Consider the following 20,081-nt stretch of genomic DNA (forward strand, 5'->3'; position numbering starts at 1 on the left):
CCATGCAGCCTCTCACTAACACACACACACACACACACACACACACACACACACACACACACACACACACACACACACACACACACACACACACACACACACACACACACACACACACACACACACACACACACACACATTCTCTCTCCTCACACACCCTCCATCACATACAGGACATGGCCATCCAGCAGTACAGTCTATTACCAGAGCAGCTCCATTAAGCTGTAGGAGGCCATGCAACAGAACACATGTACCAGCCTCAGTTTGTTTTCCGTGAACCCATCCCCAGTCCGTCTACAGTTAGGAGGCCATGCAACAGAACACATGTACCAGCCTCAGTTTGTTTTCCGTGAACCCATCCCCAGTCCGTCTACAGTTAGGAGACCATGCAACAGAACACATGTACCAGCCTCAGTTTGTTTTCCGTGAACCCATCCCCAGTCCGTCTACAGTTAGGAGGCCATGCAACAGAACACATGTACCAGCCTCAGTTTGTTTTCCGTGAACCCATCCCCAGTCCGTCTACAGGTAGGAGGCCATGCAACAGAACACATGTACCAGCCTCAGTTTGTTTTCCGTGAACCCATCCCCAGTCCGTCTACAGTTAGGAGGCCATGCAACAGAACACATGTACCAGCCTCAGTTTGTTTTCCGTGAACCCATCCCCAGTCCGTCTACAGTTAGGAGGCCATGCAACAGAACACATGTACCAGCCTCAGTTTGTTTTCCGTGAACCCATCCCCAGTCCGTCTACAGTTAGGAGACCATGCAACAGAACACATGTACCAGCCTCAGTTTGTTTTCCGTGAACCCATCCCCAGTCCGTCTACAGTTAGGAGACCATGCAACAGAACACATGTACCAGCCTCAGTTTGTTTTCCGTGAACCCATCCCCAGTCCGTCTACAGTTAGGAGGCCATGCAACAGAACACATGTACCAGCCTCAGTTTGTTTTCCGTGAACCCATCCCCAGTCCGTCTACAGTTAGGAGGCCATGCAACAGAACACATGTACCAGCCTCAGTTTGTACGTCTGTACAGAGTCTTCCACTCTTCCAATCTCTTCCAGCTGTTACTGATGAGAGTCAAAGAGAGAGAGAGAGACAGACAGAGAGAGAGAAAGGGAGAGAGTGAGAGAGAGAAAGGGAGAGAGTGAGAGGAGAGAGGAGAGAGTGAGAGAGAAAGAGAGAGAGAGAGAGAGAGAGAGAGGGAGAGAGTGAGCGAGAGAAAGAGAGAGAGTGAGAGGAGAGAGGAGAGAGTGAGAGAGAAATTGAGACAGAGAGAGACAGAGAGAGAGACAGAGAGAGAGAGAGAGAGAGAGAGACAGAGAGAGCGAGAGACATACACTTTAATTGAATGGCATCTACCAGCTGCGGTCCCGGAGGCCTAGTAAAGTGGTTGGAGCTGCAGTCACTGGGTACTAACGGGTACATCTGTGGTTGTCTGGGGTAGACCGCAGGCGGAACACACTCCAGACTGTGTTAAAGACTGTTTCCAAGTGCTCCTCCTGAGGGAGTCTGGGACTGACTGTCGTCACCACCACCTAAAACAGAGAGTCAATTCTGGAGCCCTTGACCCCTGAACTTGGGCTGGTTTCCATCCTGCACTTCATCAAATAGCCCTCTGTTCTGTCCTGTCCTATCCTGGATCGACCCTGTTCTATCCTGTCCTATCCTGGATCGACCCTGTTCTATCCTGTTCTATCCTGGATCGATCCTGTTCTATTCTGTTCTGTCCTGGTTCTATCCTGGTTCTATCGTGTTACATATTGTTACATCCTGTTCTATCGTGGTTCTTTCCTGTTCTATTCTGTTCCATCCTGTTCTATCGTGGTTTTATCCTGTTCTATTCTGTTCTATTCTGTTCAATCCTGGTTCTATCCTGGTTCTATCATGTTCTATCCTTTTCTATCCTGGTACATCCTGTTCTGTCCTGGTTCTGTCCTGGTTCTATCCTGTTTGATCCTGGTTCTATCCTGTTCTACCCTGTTCTATCCTGGTTCTATCCTGTTCTATCCTGGTTCTATCCTGTTACATCCTGTTCTATCCTGTTACATCCTGGTTCTATCCTGTTACATCCTGGTTCTATCCTGTTACATCCTGGTTCTATCTTGTTACATCCTGGTTCTATCCTGTTACATCCTGGTTCTATCCTGTTCTATCCTGGTTCTATCCTGTTACATCCTGGTTATATCCTGTTACATCCTGGTTCTATCTGGCTCTGAATCACCCTGGTTTAAACTGTCCTGTCCAGACTCTGAACCATCCTGGTCTAAACTGTCCTGTCCCCTCCAGAGTTAAAACTTCTCTAGACTCTAAACCACCCTGGTCTAAACTGTCCTGTCCCCTCCAGAGTTAAAACTTCTCTAGACTCTGGACCACCCTGGTCTAAACTGTCCTGTCCCCTCCAGAGTTAAAACTTCTCTAGACTCTAAATCACCCTGGTCTAAACTGTCCTGTCCCCTCCAGAGTTAAAACTTCTCTAGACTCTGAACCACCCTGGTCTAAACTGTCCTGTCCCCTCCAGAGTTAAAACTTCTCTAGACTCTAAATCACCCTGGTCTAAACTGTCCTGTCCCCTCCAGAGTTAAAACTTCTCTAGACTCTGAACCACCCTGGTCTAAACTGTCCTGTCCCCTCCAGAGTTAAAACTTCTCTAGACTCTAAACCAACCTGGTCTAAACTGTCCTGTCCCCTCCAGAGTTAAAACTTCTCTAGACTCTAAATCACCCTGGTTTAAACTGTCCTGTCCTGACTCTGAAAGACCCTGGTCTAAAGTGTCCTGTCGAGACTCTGAACCACCCTGGTCTAAACTGTCTCCCTGCTGCTGTGAACGGACCAGAGCATGTTCTCTCATTACAGACTGATATGCCGAGCTAGATCACTGACTGCTATGAACCATGCCGAGCTAGATGCCGAGCTAGATCACTGACTGCTATGAACCATGCCGAGCTAGATGCCGAGCTAGATGCCGAGCTAGATCACTGACTGCTATGATCCATGCCGAGCTAGATGCCGAGCTAGATGCCGAGCTAGATCACTGACTGCTATGAACCATGCCGGGCTAGATGCCGAGCTAGATCACCAACTGCTATGAACCATGCCGAACTAGATGCCGAGCTAGATCACTGACCACTATGAACCATGATGAGCTAGATCACCAACTGCTATGAACCATGCCGAAATAGATGCCGAGCTAGATCACTGACTGCTATGAACCATGATGAGCTAGATCACTGACTGCTATGAACCATGATGAGCTAGATAACTGACTGCTATGAACCATGATGAGCTAGATCACTGACCTCTATGAACCATGCCGAGCGAGATGCCGAGCTAGATCACAGACCTCTATGAACCATGCAGAGCTAGATCACTGACTGCTATGAACCATGATGAGCTAGATAACTGACTGCTATGAACCATGATGAGCTAGATCACTGACCTCTATGAACCATGCCGAGCGAGATGCCGAGCTAGATCACAGACCTCTATGAACCATGCCGAGCTAGATCACTGACTGCTATGAACCATGATGAGCTAGATCACTGACCTCTATGAACCACGCAGAGCCAGATCACTGACCTCTATGAACCATGCCGAGCTACCCTGTCTTCTAAGAGATCACCAAACTGACAATAGACTGGCATATACAACTGGAGTCTACTGGAGTCTCCTGCTCTATGGACTGAGCTGTAGCCTGTCCTACTGGAGTCTACTGCTCTATGGACTGAGCTGTAGTCTGTCCTACTGGAATCTACTGCTCTATGGACTGAGCTGTAGTCTGTCCTACTGGAATCTACTGCTCTATGGACCGAGCTGTAGTCTGTCCTACTGGAGTCTACTGCTCTATGGACCGAGCTGTGGTCTGTCCTACTGGAGTCTACTGCTCTATGGACTGAGCTGTAGTCTGACCTACTGGAGTCTACTGGAGTCTACTGCTCTATGGACTGAGCTGTAGTCTGTCCTACTGGAATCTACTGGAATCTACAGCTCTATGGACTGAGCTGTAGTCTGTCCTACTGGAATCTACTGGAATCTACTGCCCTATGGACTGAGCTGTAGTCTGTCCTACTGGAATCTACTGGAATCTACAGCTCTATGGACTGAGCTGTAGTCTGTCCTACTGGAATCTACTGGAGTCTACTGCCCTATGGACTGAGCTGTAGTCTGTCCTACTGGAGTCTACTGGAGTCTACTGCCCTATGGACTGAGCTGGAGACTGGTCCCAGATCTGTCTTGTCAGCTCATGTGGTCACCTATGAACTCCACTGACTATAAGAGTTAAACAGCAGAAACTGATCTGAGACCAGGAGAGCTGAGCTGTGGATGATGACATGAGGGGATATGATCTGCTGTTCCCTCTGATGCCCAGCGTTCTGTCTGTCTGTCTGTCTGGGACTCTAACATTAAAGCGAGAGGCTGGGCTTTCCCATTGATTTCCCACAGGAGACAATGAAGTAGGTTAGGATGAAGCTCCTCCCCTCCCCTCCCCTCCCCTCCCCTCCCCTCCCCTCCTATTTCCTCTCTCCTCCCCTCTCCATTTTCCTCTCCTCTCCTTTCCTCTCCAATCCTCTCCTCTCCCATCCCCTCCCCTCCCCTCCCCTCTCCTCTCCCCTTTCCTCTCTCCACCCCTCTCCCTTTTCCTCTCCTCTCCTCTCTCCCCTCCCCTCCCCTCTCCTCTCCCCTTTCCTCTCTCCACCCCTCTCCCTTTCCTCTCCTCTCATCTCCCCTTTCCTCTTTCCACCCCTCTCCCTTTTCCTCTCCTCTCCTCTCCTCTCCTCTCCTCTCCTCTCCTCTCCTCTCTTCTCTTCTCTTCTCCTCTCCTCTCCCCTCCCCACTCCTCTCCCTTCCTCTCCTCCCCTCCCCTCCCCTCCCCTCTGCTCTCCTCTCCCTTCCTCTCCCTTCCTCTCCCCTCCTCTCCACTCCTCTCCTCTCCTCTCCTCCCTTCCCCTCCCCTCCCCTCCCCTCTCCTCTCCTCTCCTGCTGCTGATCTCCGGCCTTGAACAACATGCAACCAGAGATATAAACAAATAATTGTAGCTGCGGGATGAGTAGCACTAAGGTGATTTGTGTGTGTGTGAGTGATTTGATTTTAAGGTGATGTGTGTGTGTGTGTGTGTAGCTGACTTGGGCTGGGAGTTTGCTCTCTGTTGTTTGTTTCCCATGCCAATAAAGCCCCTTGAATTGGGAGAGACAGAGAGAGATGGAGAGAGAGAGAGAGAGAGAGAGAGAGAGAGAGAGAGAGAGAGAGATGGAGAGAGAGACAGAGAGAGATGGAGAGAGAGACAGAGAGAGAGACAGAGAGAGAGAGAGAGATGGAGAGAGAGAGAGAGACAGAGAGAGAGAGAGAGACAGAGAGAGGGAGAGACAGAGAGAGAGAGAGAGAGAGAGAGAGAGAGATGGAGAGAGAGAGAGACAGAGAGAGATGGAGAGAGAGAGAGACAGAGAGACAGAGAGAGAGAGAGAGAGAGAGAGAGAGAGGGGGTGGGTACTTAGACATAATCTGACATTTGACATGTAAATTCCTCCGAAACTTTTGTGAGTGTAATGTTTACTGTTAATATTTGAATGTTTGTCACTTTTGTTTATTATCTATTTCACTTGCTTTGTCAATGTTAACACATGTTTCCCATGCCAATAAAGTCAATAAACTCCCCCATTTCATCTCTCTCTCTCTCTCTCTCTCTCTCTCTCTCTCTCTCTCTCTCTCTCTCTCTCTCTCTCTCTCTCTCTCTTCCCCCCCCCCCTCTCAGTTCAGTGTGACAGCAGTTGTCCTGAAAGACCCCCCATAGCAGTTCTTCTTCTTTACAGCTTTGCTGCAGTGCTGTTTAATGACTATATAACCAGGAATAGTGTTCCTCTGTTTTCTATGGACCTGGTCCAAGTCAAACAGACAGGGACGTATCCAGCATAAACAGGCTCTTCTCTCCCAGCTAGCTGCAGCTCGTTCTGCGTCCCAAAGTGCACCATATTCCCTTCATAGTGCACTCCTTTAGACCAGGGTTTATAGGGTAGTAGTGCACTACTTTAGACCAGGGTCTATATGGTAGTAGTGCACTACTTTAGACCAGGTCCTACAGGGCTCACTACTTTAGACCAGGGTCTATAGGGTAGTAGGGCACTACTTTAGACCAGGGTCTATAGGGTAGTAATGCACTACTTTAGACCAGGGTCTATAGGGTAGTAGTGCACTACTTTAGACCAGGACCTATAGGTCTCACTACTTTAGACCAGGGTCTATAGGGTAGTAATGCACTACTTTAGACCAGGATGTATAGGCTAGTACTGCACTACTTTTGACTCTACCCAGCAGTAGAGCAACCAAAAACAACCCAGCAGTAGAATCAACCAAACAACCCAGCAGTAGGATCAACCAAACAACCCAGCAGTAGAGTCAACCAAACAACCCAGTAATAGAGTCAACCAAACAACCCAGCAGTAGGATCAACCAAACAACCCAGCAGTAGGATCAACCAAACAACACAGCAGTAGGATCAACCAAACAACCCAGCAGTAGGATCAACCAAACAACCAAGCAGTAGAGTCAACCAAACAACCTAGCAGTAGGATCAACCAAACAACCCAGCAGTAGGATCAACCAAACAACCCAGCAGTAGGATCAACCAAACAACCCAGCAGTAGGATCAACCAAACAACCCAGCAGTAGAGCAACCAAAAACAACCCAGCAGTAGAATCAACCAAACAACCCAGCAGTAGGATCAACCAAACAACCCAGCAGTAGAGTCAACCAAACAACCCAGTAATAGAGTCAACCAAACAACCCAGCAGTAGGATCAACCAAACAACCCAGCAGTAGGATCAACCAAACAACACAGCAGTAGGATCAACCAAACAACCAAGCAGTAGAGTCAACCAAACAACCTAGCAGTAGGATCAACCAAACAACCCAGCAGTAGGATCAACCAAACAACCCAGCAGTAGGATCAACCAAACAACCCAGCAGTAGGATCAACCAAACAACCCAGCAGTAGGATTAACCAAACAACCCAGCAGTAGAGTCAACCAAACAACCCAGCAGTAGGATCAACGAAACAACCCAGTTGAGTCAACCAAACAACCCAGCAGTAGCATCAACCAAACAACCCAGTTGGGTCAACCAAACAACCCAGCAGTAGAGTCAACCAAACAACCCAGCAGTAGAGTCAACCAAACAACCCAGTTGGGTCAACCAAAAACCCAGCAGTAGGATCAACCAAACAACCCAGCAGTAGGATCAACCAAACAACCCAGTTGGGTCAACCAAACAACCCAGTTGGGTCAACCAAACAACCCAGCAGTAGGATCAACCAAACAACCCATGCAGTAGGATCAACCAAACAACCCAGCAGTAGAGTCAACCAAGCAACCCAGTAGTAGGATCAACCAAACAACCCAGCAGTCGGATCAACCAAACAACCTAGCAGTAGGATTAAGCAAACAACCCAGCAGTAGATTCAACCAAACAACCCATGCAGTAGGATCAACCAAACAACCCAGCAGTAGGATCAAACCAACCAACCCAGTAGGATCAACCAAACAACTCAGCAGAAGGATCAACCAAACAACCCAGCAGTAGAGTCAACAAAACAACCAAGCAGTAGAGTCAACAAAACAACCAAGCAGTAGAGTCAACAAAACAACCAAGCAGTAGGATTAACCAAACAACCCTGCAGTAGGATCAACTAAACAACCCAGCAGTAGGATCAACCAAACAACCCAGCAGTAGGATCAACCAAAATACCCAGCAATAGAGTAAACCAAACAACCCAGCAGAAGGATCAACAAAACAACCCAGCAGTAGAGTCAACCAAAAAACCCAGCAGTAGGATCAACCAAACAACCCAGTAGGATCAACCAAACAACCCAGTAGGATCGTCAACCAAACAACCCAGCAGTAGGATCAACCAAACAACCCAGCAGTAGGATCAACCCAACAACCCATCATATTTTAGAGCGTAGTGCTCTAGTCCAATGTAGTGTACCATATAGAGTGTAGGGTTCCATTTGGGACGTGAGCCAGAACATTCTAGTCAGGAGTACTCCCCAGAGTACTGTGAGAACTAAGGCTTTGTGTTCCAGTCAGTAGGACTTTACACCTTCAGTAAGACAGAAGGTTACACTGGGTAGACGTGTGGTATTTTACCTCGATCTTTACACCTTCAGTAAGACAGAAGGTGACACTGGAAAGACGTGTGGTATTTTACCTCGATCTTTACACCTTCAGTAAGACAGAAGGTGACACTGGAAAGACGTGTGGTATTTTACCTCGATCTTTACACCTTCAGTAAGACAGAAGGTGACACTGGGTAGACGTGTGGTATTTTACCTCAATCTTTACACCTTCAGTAAGACAGAAGGTGACACTGGGTAGACGTGTGGTATTTTACCTCAATCTTTACACCTTCAGTAAGACAGAAGGTGACACTGGGTAGACGTGTGGTATTTTACCTCGATCTTTACACCTTCAGTAAGACAGAAGGTGACACTGGAAAGACGTGTGGTATTTTACCTCAATCTTTACACCTTCAGTAAGACAGAAGGTCACACTGGGTAGACGTATGGTATTTTACCTCAATCTTTACACCTTCAGTAAGACAGAAGGTGACACTGGGTAGACGTGTGGTATTTTACCTCAATCTTTACACCTTCAGTAAGACAGAAGGTGACACTGGGTAGACGTGTGGTATTTTAACTCGATCTTTACACCTTCAGTAAGTAACAAGACGTATTTGGATGTTTTGGGAGCCTTTGCACATGTTTATACTGCACGACAAGGATGAGGAAATGATTTGCTGTTTGGGGGAAGTTTCTCAAAAACGTAAAATTTCAAAAAAGGATGTCTGGACTTGTCATTTAACCATTGTCACCAACTGTGACTACTACAACTGTAGTGACAGGCAAATAGACACTGATTGGACTGTTTTTGTGGAGGGGGGGGCCATATTGGACTGTTCCAACTTACCCTGTAGAGGGGGGCCATATTGGACTGTACCAACTTACCCTGTAGAGGGGGGGGGTCATATTGGACTGTTCCAACTCACCCTGTAGAGGGGGGCCATATTGGACTGTTCCAACTCACCCTGTAGAGGGGGTCATGATGCAACCTCCTCGGTCCACCGTCACCCTGCAGCCACACCCCCGCTCTGGGGTGTCATGGTTCATTCCAAAGTTGTGCCCGAGTTCGTGGGCCAGAGTAACCGCTGCTCCCAGGGGGTTGTCCGAATGATCCTGAAAGACAAGAACAAGCAACCAACCAACCAATCAACAACCAACCAATCAATCAACCAATCAATCAATCAACATCCAACCAATCAATCAACAACCAACCAACCAACCAATCAACAACCAATCAATCAACCAATCAATCAACCAATCAATCAATCAACCAACCAACCAATCAACAACCAACCAACCAACCAACCAACCAAAAAAACCAACCAATCAACAACCAACAAACCAAACAACCAACGAAGCAATCATCAACCAACCAATCAACCAACCAACCAATCAACATCCAACCAAACAACCAACCAACCAAGCAATCAACAACCAATCAATCAACCAACCAATGAACCAACCAAACAATCACCAACCAACCAAGCAGTCAACAACCAAACAAAATCTCCATTCCAGCACAAACGGGTATATGATAAAGAGATTGTGTTTTTTAGGCCTAAATAATAATGTAAAATATATATATAATTCAATTAAATTCAAATAAATCTCAAAATAGGCTTGCGTAATCAAATTCTGTCGAGCGAAAATTTACTGAGGCAAATGTACGTTTTTACCTGAATTGTTTTCCTGTTGTAATTTGAGATATAAAAGGGCTGAAAATCTTTCACGCAAGACTTAGTTACTTTAGAAAAAGTCAAGAGGTGATAAATAATCGAGTTGGGTGAAGCAGATGCTTTTCCAGGTCATTTATTCTCCTCCACTCTGTGGTCCACAACAGAACACAGGGGACGGAAAGAAACAGCAGACTGGACGCTGTCACACGCTGCTGTCGCTGGGCACGAGCTCTGCAACACACTAGGATCCAGCTGTAGTTCAGAACCAATAGGATTCCAGCTGTTATTATATGGAGCCAATAGGATTCAAGCTGTAGTTAGGAACCAATAGGATTCCAGCTGTAATATGGAACCAATAGGATTACAGCTGTAGTTCAGAACCAATAGGATTCCCGCTGTAATATGGAACCAATAGGATTCCAGCTGTAGTTCAGAACCAATAGGATACCCGCTGTAATATGGAACCAATAGGATTCCAGATGTAGTTCAGAACCAATAGGATTCCCGCTGTAATATGGAGCCAATAGGATTCCAGCTGTAGTTCAGAACCAATAGGATTCCCGCTGTAATATGGAGCCAATAGGATTCCAGCTGTAGTTCAGAACCAATAGGATTCCCGCTGTAATATGGAGCCAATAGGATTCCAGCTGTAGTTCAGAACCAATAGGATTCCCGCTGTAATATGGAACCAATAGGATTCCAGCTGTAGTTCAGAACCAATAGGAGTCTAGCTGTAATATGGAGCCAATAGGATTCCAGCTGTAATCCAGAGCCAATAGGATTCCAGCTGTAATATAGAGCCCATAGGATTCCAGCTGTAATTCAGAGCCAATAGGATTCCAGCTGTAATATAGAGCCAATAGGATTCCAGCTGTAATATAGAGCCAATAGGATTCCAGCTGTAATATAGAGCCAATAGGATTCCAGCTGTAATATAGAGCCAATAGGATTCCAGCTGTAATATAGAGCCAATAGGAGTCCAGCTGTAATTCAGAACCTCCACATTGACTCTGTACCAGTACCCCTGTATATAGCCTCCACATTGACTCTGTACCAGTACCCCCTGTATATAGCCTCCACATTGACTCTGTACCAGTACCCCCTGTATATAGCCTCCACATTGACTCTGTACCAGTACCCCCTGTATATAGCCTCCACATTGACTCTGTACCGGTACCCCCTGTATATAGCCTCCACATTGACTCTGTACCGGTACCCCCTGTATATAGCCTCCACATTGACTCTGTACCAGTACCCCCTGTATATAGCCTCCACATTGACTCTGTACCGGTACCCCCTGTATATAGTCTCCACATTGACTCTGTACCGGTACCCCCTGTATATAGCCTCCACATTGACTCTGTACCAGTACCCCCCTGTATATAGCCTCCACATTGACTCAGTACCAGTACCCCCTGTATATAGCCTCCACATTGACTCTGTACCAGTACCCCCTGTATATAGCCTCCACATTGACTCTGTACCAGTACCCCCTGTATATAGCCTCCACATTGACTCTGTACCAGTTCCCCCTGTATATAGCCTCCACATTGACTCTGTACCAGTACCCCCTGTATATAGCCTCCACATTGACTCTGTACCAGTACCCCCTGTATATAGCCTCCACATTGACTCTATACCGGTACCCCCTGTATATAGCCTCCACATTGACTCTGTACCGGTACCCCCTGTATATAGCCTCCACATTGACTCTGTACCGGTACCCCCTGTATATAGCCTCCACATTGACTCTGTACCGGTACCCCCTGTATATAGCCTCCACATTGACTCTGTACCGGTACCCCCTGTATATAGCCTCCACATTGACTCTGTGCCGGTACCCCCTGTATATAGCCTCCACATTGACTCTGTACCAGTACCCCCTGTATATAGCCTCCACATTGACTCTGTACCGGTACCCCCTGTATATAGCCTCCACATTGACTCTGTACCGGTACCCCCTGTAAATAGCCTCCACATTGACTCTGTACCGGTACCCCCTGTATAAAGCCTCCACATTGACTCTGTACCGGTACCCCCTGTATATAGCCTCCACATTGACTCTGTACCGGTACCCCCTGTATATAGCCTCCACATTGACTCTGTACCGGTACCCCCTGTATATAGCCTCCACATTGATTCTGTACCGGTACCCCCTGTATATAGCCTCCACATTGACTCTGTACCAGTACCCCCTGTATATAGCCTCCACATTGACTCTGTACCGGTACCCCCTGTATATAGTCTCCACGCTGACTCTGTACCGGTATCCCCTGTATATAGCCTCCACATTGACTCTGTACTGGTACCCCCTGTATATAGCCTCCACGTTGACTCTGTACCAGTACCCCCTGTATATAGCCTCCACATTGACTCTGTACCAGTACCCCCTGTATATAGCCTCCACATTAACTCTGTACCGGTACCCCCTGTATATAGCCTCCACATTGACTCTGTACCAGTACCCCCTGTACATAGCCTCCACATTGACTCTGTACCAGTTCCCCCTGTATATAGCCTCCACATTGACTCTGTACCGGTACCCCCTGTATATAGCCTCCACATTGACTCTGTACCAGTACCCCCTGTATATAGCCTCCACATTGACTCTGTACCGGTACCCCCTGTATATAGTCTCCACGCTGACTCTGTACCGGTATCCCCTGTATATAGCCTCCACATTGACTCTGTACCGTAACACCCTGTATATAGCCTCCACATTGACTCTGTACCTGTACCCCCTGTATATAGCCTCCACATTGACTTTGTACCGGTATCCCCTGTATATAGCCTCCACATTGACTCTGTACCGTAACACCCTGTATATAGCCTCCACATTGACTCTGTACCTGTACCCCCTGTATATAGCCTCCACATTGACTCTGTACCGGTACCCCCTGTATATAGCCTCCACATTGACTCTGTACCATAACACCCTGTATATGGCCTCCACATTGACTCTGTACCAGTACCCCCTGTATATAGCCTCCACATTGACTCTGTACCGGTATCCCCTGTATATAGCCTCCACATTGACTCTGTACCGTAACACCCTGTATATAGCCTCCACATTGACTCTGTACCGTAACACCCTGTATATAGCCTCCACATTGACTCTGTACCGGTATCCCCTGTATATAGCCTCCACATTGACTCTGTACCGGTATCCCCTGTATATAGCCTCCACATTGACTCTGTACCGTAACACCCTGTATATAGCCTCCACATTGACTCTGTACCTGTACCCCCTGTATATAGCCTCCACATTGACTCTGTACCGGTATCCCCTGTATATAGCTTCCACATTGACTCTGTACCGTAACACCCTGTATATAGCCTCCACATTGACTCTGTACCGGTATCCCCTGTATATAGCCTCCACATTGACTCTGTACCGTAACACCCTGTATATAGCCTCCACATTGACTCTGTACCTGTACCCCCTGTATATAGCCTCCACATTGACTCTGTACCGGTATCCCCTGTATATAGCTTCCACATTGACTCTGTACCGTAACACCCTGTATATAGCCTCCACATTGACTCTGTACCGGTATCCCCTGTATATAGCCTCCACATTGACTCTGTACCGTAACACCCTGTATATAGCCTCCACATTGACTCTGTACCGTAACACCCTGTATATAGCCTCCACATTGACTCTGTACCGTAACACCCTGTATATAGCTTCCACATTGACTCTGTACCGTAACACCCTGTATATAGCCTCCACATTGACTCTGTACCGGTATCCCCTGTATATAGCCTCCACATTGACTCTGTACCGTAACACCCTGTATATAGCCTCCACCTTGACTCTGTACCTGTACCCCCTGTATATAGCCTCCACATTGACTCTGTACCGGTATCCCCTGTATATAGCTTCCACATTGACTCTGTACCGTAACACCCTGTATATAGCCTCCACATTGACTCTGTACCGGTATCCCCTGTATATAGCCTCCACATTGACTCTGTACCGTAACACCCTGTATATAGCCTCCACATTGACTCTGTACCGTAACACCCTGTATATAGCCTCCACATTGACTCAGTACCAGTACCCCCTGTATATAGCCTCCACATTGACTCTGTACCGGTACCACCTGTATATAGCCTCCACATTGACTCTGTACCGGTACCCCCTGTATATAGCCTCCACATTGACTCTGTTCCGGTACCCCTGTATAAAGCCTCCACATTGACTCTGTACTGGTACCACCTGTATATAGCCTCCACATTGACTCTGTACCGGTACCCCCTGTATATAGCCTCCACATTGACTCTGTACCGGTACCACCTGTATATAGCCTCCACATTGACTCTGTACCGGTACCCCCTGTATATAGCCTCCACATTGACTCTGTACCAGTACCCCCTGTATATAGCCTCCACATTGACTCTGTACCAGTACCCCCTGTATATAGCCTCCACATTGACTCTGTACCGGTACCCCCTGTATATAGCCTCCACATTGACTCTGTACCAGTACCCCCTGTATATAGCCTCCACATTGACTCTGTACCAGTACCCCCTGTATATAGCCTCCACATAGACTCTGTACCGGTACCCCCTGTATATAGCCTCCACATTGACTCTGTACCAGTACCCCCTGTATATAGCCTCCACATTGACTCTGTACCAGTACCCCCTGTATATAGCCTCCACATTGACTCTGTACCAGTACCCCCTGTATATAGCCTCCACATTGACTCTGTACCAGTACCCCCTGTATATAGCCTCCACATTGACTCTGTACCAGTACCCCCTGTATATAGCCTCCACATAGACTCTGTACCGGTACCCCTGTATATAGCCTCCACATTGACTCTGTACCAGTACCCCCTGTATATAGCCTCCACATTGACTCTGTACCAGTACCCCCTGTATATAGCCTCCACATTGACTCTGTACCAGTACCCCCTGTATATAGCCTCCACATTGACTCTGTACCAGTACCCACTGTATATAGCCTCCACATTGACTCTGTACCAGTACCCCCTGTATATAGCCTCCACATTGACTCTGTACCAGTACCCCCTGTATATAGCCTCCACATTGACTCTGTACCAGTACCCCCTGTATATAGCCTCCACATTGACTCTGTACCAGTACCCCCTGTATATAGCCTCCACATTGACTCAGTACCAGTACCCCCTGTATATAGCCTCCACATTGACTCAGTACCAGTACCCCCTGTATATAGCCTCCACATTGACTCTGTACCGGTACCCCCTGTATATAGCCTCCACATTGACTCTGTACCAGTACCCCCTGTATATAGCCTCCACATTGACTCAGTACCAGTACCCCCTGTATATAGCCTCCACATTGACTCAGTACCAGTACCCCCTGTATATAGCCTCCACATTGACTCTGTACCAGTACCCCCCTGTATATAGTCTCCACATTGACTCTGTACCGTAATACCCTGTATATAGCCTCCACATTGACTCTGTACCAGTACCCCCTGTATATAGCCTCCACATTGACTCAGTACCAGTACCCCCTGTATATAGCCTCCACATTGACTCAGTACCAGTACCCCCTGTATATAGCCTCCACATTGACTCTGTACCGGTACCCCCTGTATATAGCCTCCACATTGACTCTGTACCAGTACCCCCTGTATATAGCCTCCACATTGACTCTGTACCGGTACGCCCTGTATATAACCTCCACATTGACTCTGTACCGGTACCCCCTGTATATAGCCTCCACATTGACTCTGTACCAGTACCCCCTGTATATAGCCTCCACATTGACTCAGTACCAGTACCCCCTGTATATAGCCTCCATATTGACTCTGTACCAGTACCCCCTGTATATAGCCTCCACATTGACTCTGTACAGGTACCCCCTGTATATAGCCTCCACATTGACTCTGTACCGGTACCCCCTGTATATAACCTCCACATTGACTCTGTACCAGTACCCCCTGTATATAGCCTCCACATTGACTCTGTACCAGTACCCCCTGTATATAGCCTCCACATTGACTCTGTACCAGTACCCCCTGTATATAGCCTCCACATTGACTCTGTACCGGTACCCCCTGTATATAGCCTCCACATTGACTCTGTACCGGTACCCCCTGTATATAGCCTCCACATTGACTCAGTACCAGTACCCCCTGTATATAGCCTCCACATTGACTCTGTACCGGTACCCCCTGTATATAGCCTCCACATTGACTCTGTACCAGTACCCCCTGTATATAGCCTCCACATTGACTCTGTACCGGTACCCCCTGTATATAGCCTCCACATTGACTCTGTACCAGTACCCCCTGTATATAGCCTCCACATTGACTCTGTACTGGTACCCCCTGTATATAGCCTCCACATTGACTCTGTACCGGTACCCCCTGTATATAGCCTCCACATTGACTCTGTACCGGTACCCCCTGTATATAGCCTCCACATTGACTCTGTACCGGTACCCCCTGTATATAGCCTCCACATTGACTCTGTACCAGTACCCCTGTATATAGCCTCCACATTGACTCTGTACCGGTACCCCCTGTATATAGCCTCCACATTGACTCTGTACCGGTACCCCCTGTATATAGCCTCCACATTGACTCTGTACCGGTACCCCCTGTATATAGCCTCCACATTGACTCTGTACCGGTACCCCCTGTATATAGTCTCCACATTGACTCTGTACCGGTACCCCCTGTATATAGCCTCCACATTGACTCTGTACCGGTACCCCCTGTATATAGCCTCCACATTGACTCTGTACCAGTACCCCCTGTATATAGCCTCCACATTGACTCTGTACCGGTACCCCCTGTATATAGCCTCCACATTGACTCTGTACCGTAACACCCTGTATATAGCCTCCACATTGACTCTGTACCGGTATCCCCTGTATATAGCCTCCACATTGACTCTGTACTGGTACCCCCTGTATATAGCCTCCACGTTGACTCTGTACCAGTACCCCCTGTATATAGCCTCCACATTGACTCTGTACCAGTACCCCCTGTATATAGCCTCCACATTAACTCTGTACCGGTACCCCCTGTATATAGCCTCCACATTGACTCTGTACCAGTACCCCCTGTACATAGCCTCCACATTGACTCTGTACCAGTTCCCCCTGTATATAGCCTCCACATTGACTCTGTACCGTAACACCCTGTATATAGCCTCCACATTGACTCTGTACCGTAACACCCTGTATATAGCTTCCACATTGACTCTGTACCGTAACACCCTGTATATAGCCTCCACATTGACTCTGTACCGGTATCCCCTGTATATAGCCTCCACATTGACTCTGTACCGTAACACCCTGTATATAGCCTCCACCTTGACTCTGTACCTGTACCCCCTGTATATAGCCTCCACATTGACTCTGTACCGGTATCCCCTGTATATAGCTTCCACATTGACTCTGTACCGTAACACCCTGTATATAGCCTCCACATTGACTCTGTACCGGTATCCCCTGTATATAGCCTCCACATTGACTCTGTACCGTAACACCCTGTATATAGCCTCCACATTGACTCTGTACCGTAACACCCTGTATATAGCCTCCACATTGACTCAGTACCAGTACCCCCTGTATATAGCCTCCACATTGACTCTGTACCGGTACCACCTGTATATAGCCTCCACATTGACTTTGTACCGGTATCCCCTGTATATAGCCTCCACATTGACTCTGTACCGTAACACCCTGTATATAGCCTCCACATTGACTCTGTACCTGTACCCCCTGTATATAGCCTCCACATTGACTCTGTACCGGTACCCCCTGTATATAGCCTCCACATTGACTCTGTACCATAACACCCTGTATATGGCCTCCACATTGACTCTGTACCAGTACCCCCTGTATATAGCCTCCACATTGACTCTGTACCGGTATCCCCTGTATATAGCCTCCACATTGACTCTGTACCGTAACACCCTGTATATAGCCTCCACATTGACTCTGTACCGTAACACCCTGTATATAGCCTCCACATTGACTCTGTACCGGTATCCCCTGTATATAGCCTCCACATTGACTCTGTACCGGTATCCCCTGTATATAGCCTCCACATTGACTCTGTACCGTAACACCCTGTATATAGCCTCCACATTGACTCTGTACCTGTACCCCCTGTATATAGCCTCCACATTGACTCTGTACCGGTATCCCCTGTATATAGCTTCCACATTGACTCTGTACCGTAAAACCCTGTATATAGCCTCCACATTGACTCTGTACCGGTATCCCCTGTATATAGCCTCCACATTGACTCTGTACCGTAACACCCTGTATATAGCCTCCACATTGACTCTGTACCTGTACCCCCTGTATATAGCCTCCACATTGACTCTGTACCGGTATCCCCTGTATATAGCTTCCACATTGACTCTGTACCGTAACACCCTGTATATAGCCTCCACATTGACTCTGTACCGGTATCCCCTGTATATAGCCTCCACATTGACTCTGTACCGTAACACCCTGTATATAGCCTCCACATTGACTCTGTACCGTAACACCCTGTATATAGCCTCCACATTGACTCTGTACCGTAACACCCTGTATATAGCTTCCACATTGACTCTGTACCGTAACACCCTGTATATAGCCTCCACATTGACTCTGTACCGGTATCCCCTGTATATAGCCTCCACATTGACTCTGTACCGTAACACCCTGTATATAGCCTCCACCTTGACTCTGTACCTGTACCCCCTGTATATAGCCTCCACATTGACTCTGTACCGGTATCCCCTGTATATAGCTTCCACATTGACTCTGTACCGTAACACCCTGTATATAGCCTCCACATTGACTCTGTACCGGTATCCCCTGTATATAGCCTCCACATTGACTCTGTACCGTAACACCCTGTATATAGCCTCCACATTGACTCTGTACCGTAACACCCTGTATATAGCCTCCACATTGACTCAGTACCAGTACCCCCTGTATATAGCCTCCACATTGACTCTGTACCAGTACCCCCTGTATATAGCCTCCACATTGACTCTGTACCAGTACCCCCTGTATATAGCCTCCACATTGACTCTGTACCGGTACCCCCTGTATATAGCCTCCACATTGACTCTGTACCAGTACCCCCTGTATATAGCCTCCACATTGACTCTGTACCAGTACCCCCTGTATATAGCCTCCACATAGACTCTGTACCGGTACCCCCTGTATATAGCCTCCACATTGACTCTGTACCAGTACCCCCTGTATATAGCCTCCACATTGACTCTGTACCAGTACCCCCTGTATATAGCCTCCACATTGACTCTGTACCAGTACCCCCTGTATATAGCCTCCACATTGACTCTGTACCAGTACCCCCTGTATATAGCCTCCACATTGACTCTGTACCAGTACCCCCTGTATATAGCCTCCACATAGACTCTGTACCGGTACCCCTGTATATAGCCTCCACATTGACTCTGTACCAGTACCCCCTGTATATAGCCTCCACATTGACTCTGTACCAGTACCCCCTGTATATAGCCTCCACATTGACTCTGTACCAGTACCCCCTGTATATAGCCTCCACATTGACTCTGTACCAGTACCCACTGTATATAGCCTCCACATTGACTCTGTACCAGTACCCCCTGTATATAGCCTCCACATTGACTCTGTACCAGTACCCCCTGTATATAGCCTCCACATTGACTCTGTACCAGTACCCCCTGTATATAGCCTCCACATTGACTCAGTACCAGTACCCCCTGTATATAGCCTCCACATTGACTCAGTACCAGTACCCCCTGTATATAGCCTCCACATTGACTCTGTACCGGTACCCCCTGTATATAGCCTCCACATTGACTCTGTACCAGTACCCCCTGTATATAGCCTCCACATTGACTCAGTACCAGTACCCCCTGTATATAGCCTCCACATTGACTCAGTACCAGTACCCCCTGTATATAGCCTCCACATTGACTCTGTACCAGTACCCCCCTGTATATAGTCTCCACATTGACTCTGTACCGTAATACCCTGTATATAGCCTCCACATTGACTCTGTACCAGTACCCCCTGTATATAGCCTCCACATTGACTCAGTACCAGTACCCCCTGTATATAGCCTCCACATTGACTCAGTACCAGTACCCCCTGTATATAGCCTCCACATTGACTCTGTACCGGTACCCCCTGTATATAGCCTCCACATTGACTCTGTACCAGTACCCCCTGTATATAGCCTCCACATTGACTCTGTACCGGTACGCCCTGTATATAACCTCCACATTGACTCTGTACCGGTACCCCCTGTATATAGCCTCCACATTGA

The 20,081-nt window shown here is 47.8% G+C and overlaps 1 protein-coding gene across 1 annotated transcript in view; it reads right to left on the reverse strand.

The window, feature by feature from the left end:
* LOC135513380 (disintegrin and metalloproteinase domain-containing protein 12-like) overlaps positions 1-20,081 on the reverse strand; it is a 280,995-nt gene that overhangs the window by 82,072 nt on the left and 178,842 nt on the right. Inside the window, exon 11 of the mRNA XM_064936305.1 lies at positions 9,082-9,230. Coding sequence (XP_064792377.1) covers positions 9,082-9,230 — 149 coding nt within the window. The remainder of the gene's footprint in view (positions 1-9,081; positions 9,231-20,081) is intronic.

The sequence above is a fragment of the Oncorhynchus masou genome, chromosome 24, assembly GCF_036934945.1.
Source record: "Oncorhynchus masou masou isolate Uvic2021 chromosome 24, UVic_Omas_1.1, whole genome shotgun sequence".
NCBI lineage: Eukaryota > Metazoa > Chordata > Actinopteri > Salmoniformes > Salmonidae > Oncorhynchus > Oncorhynchus masou.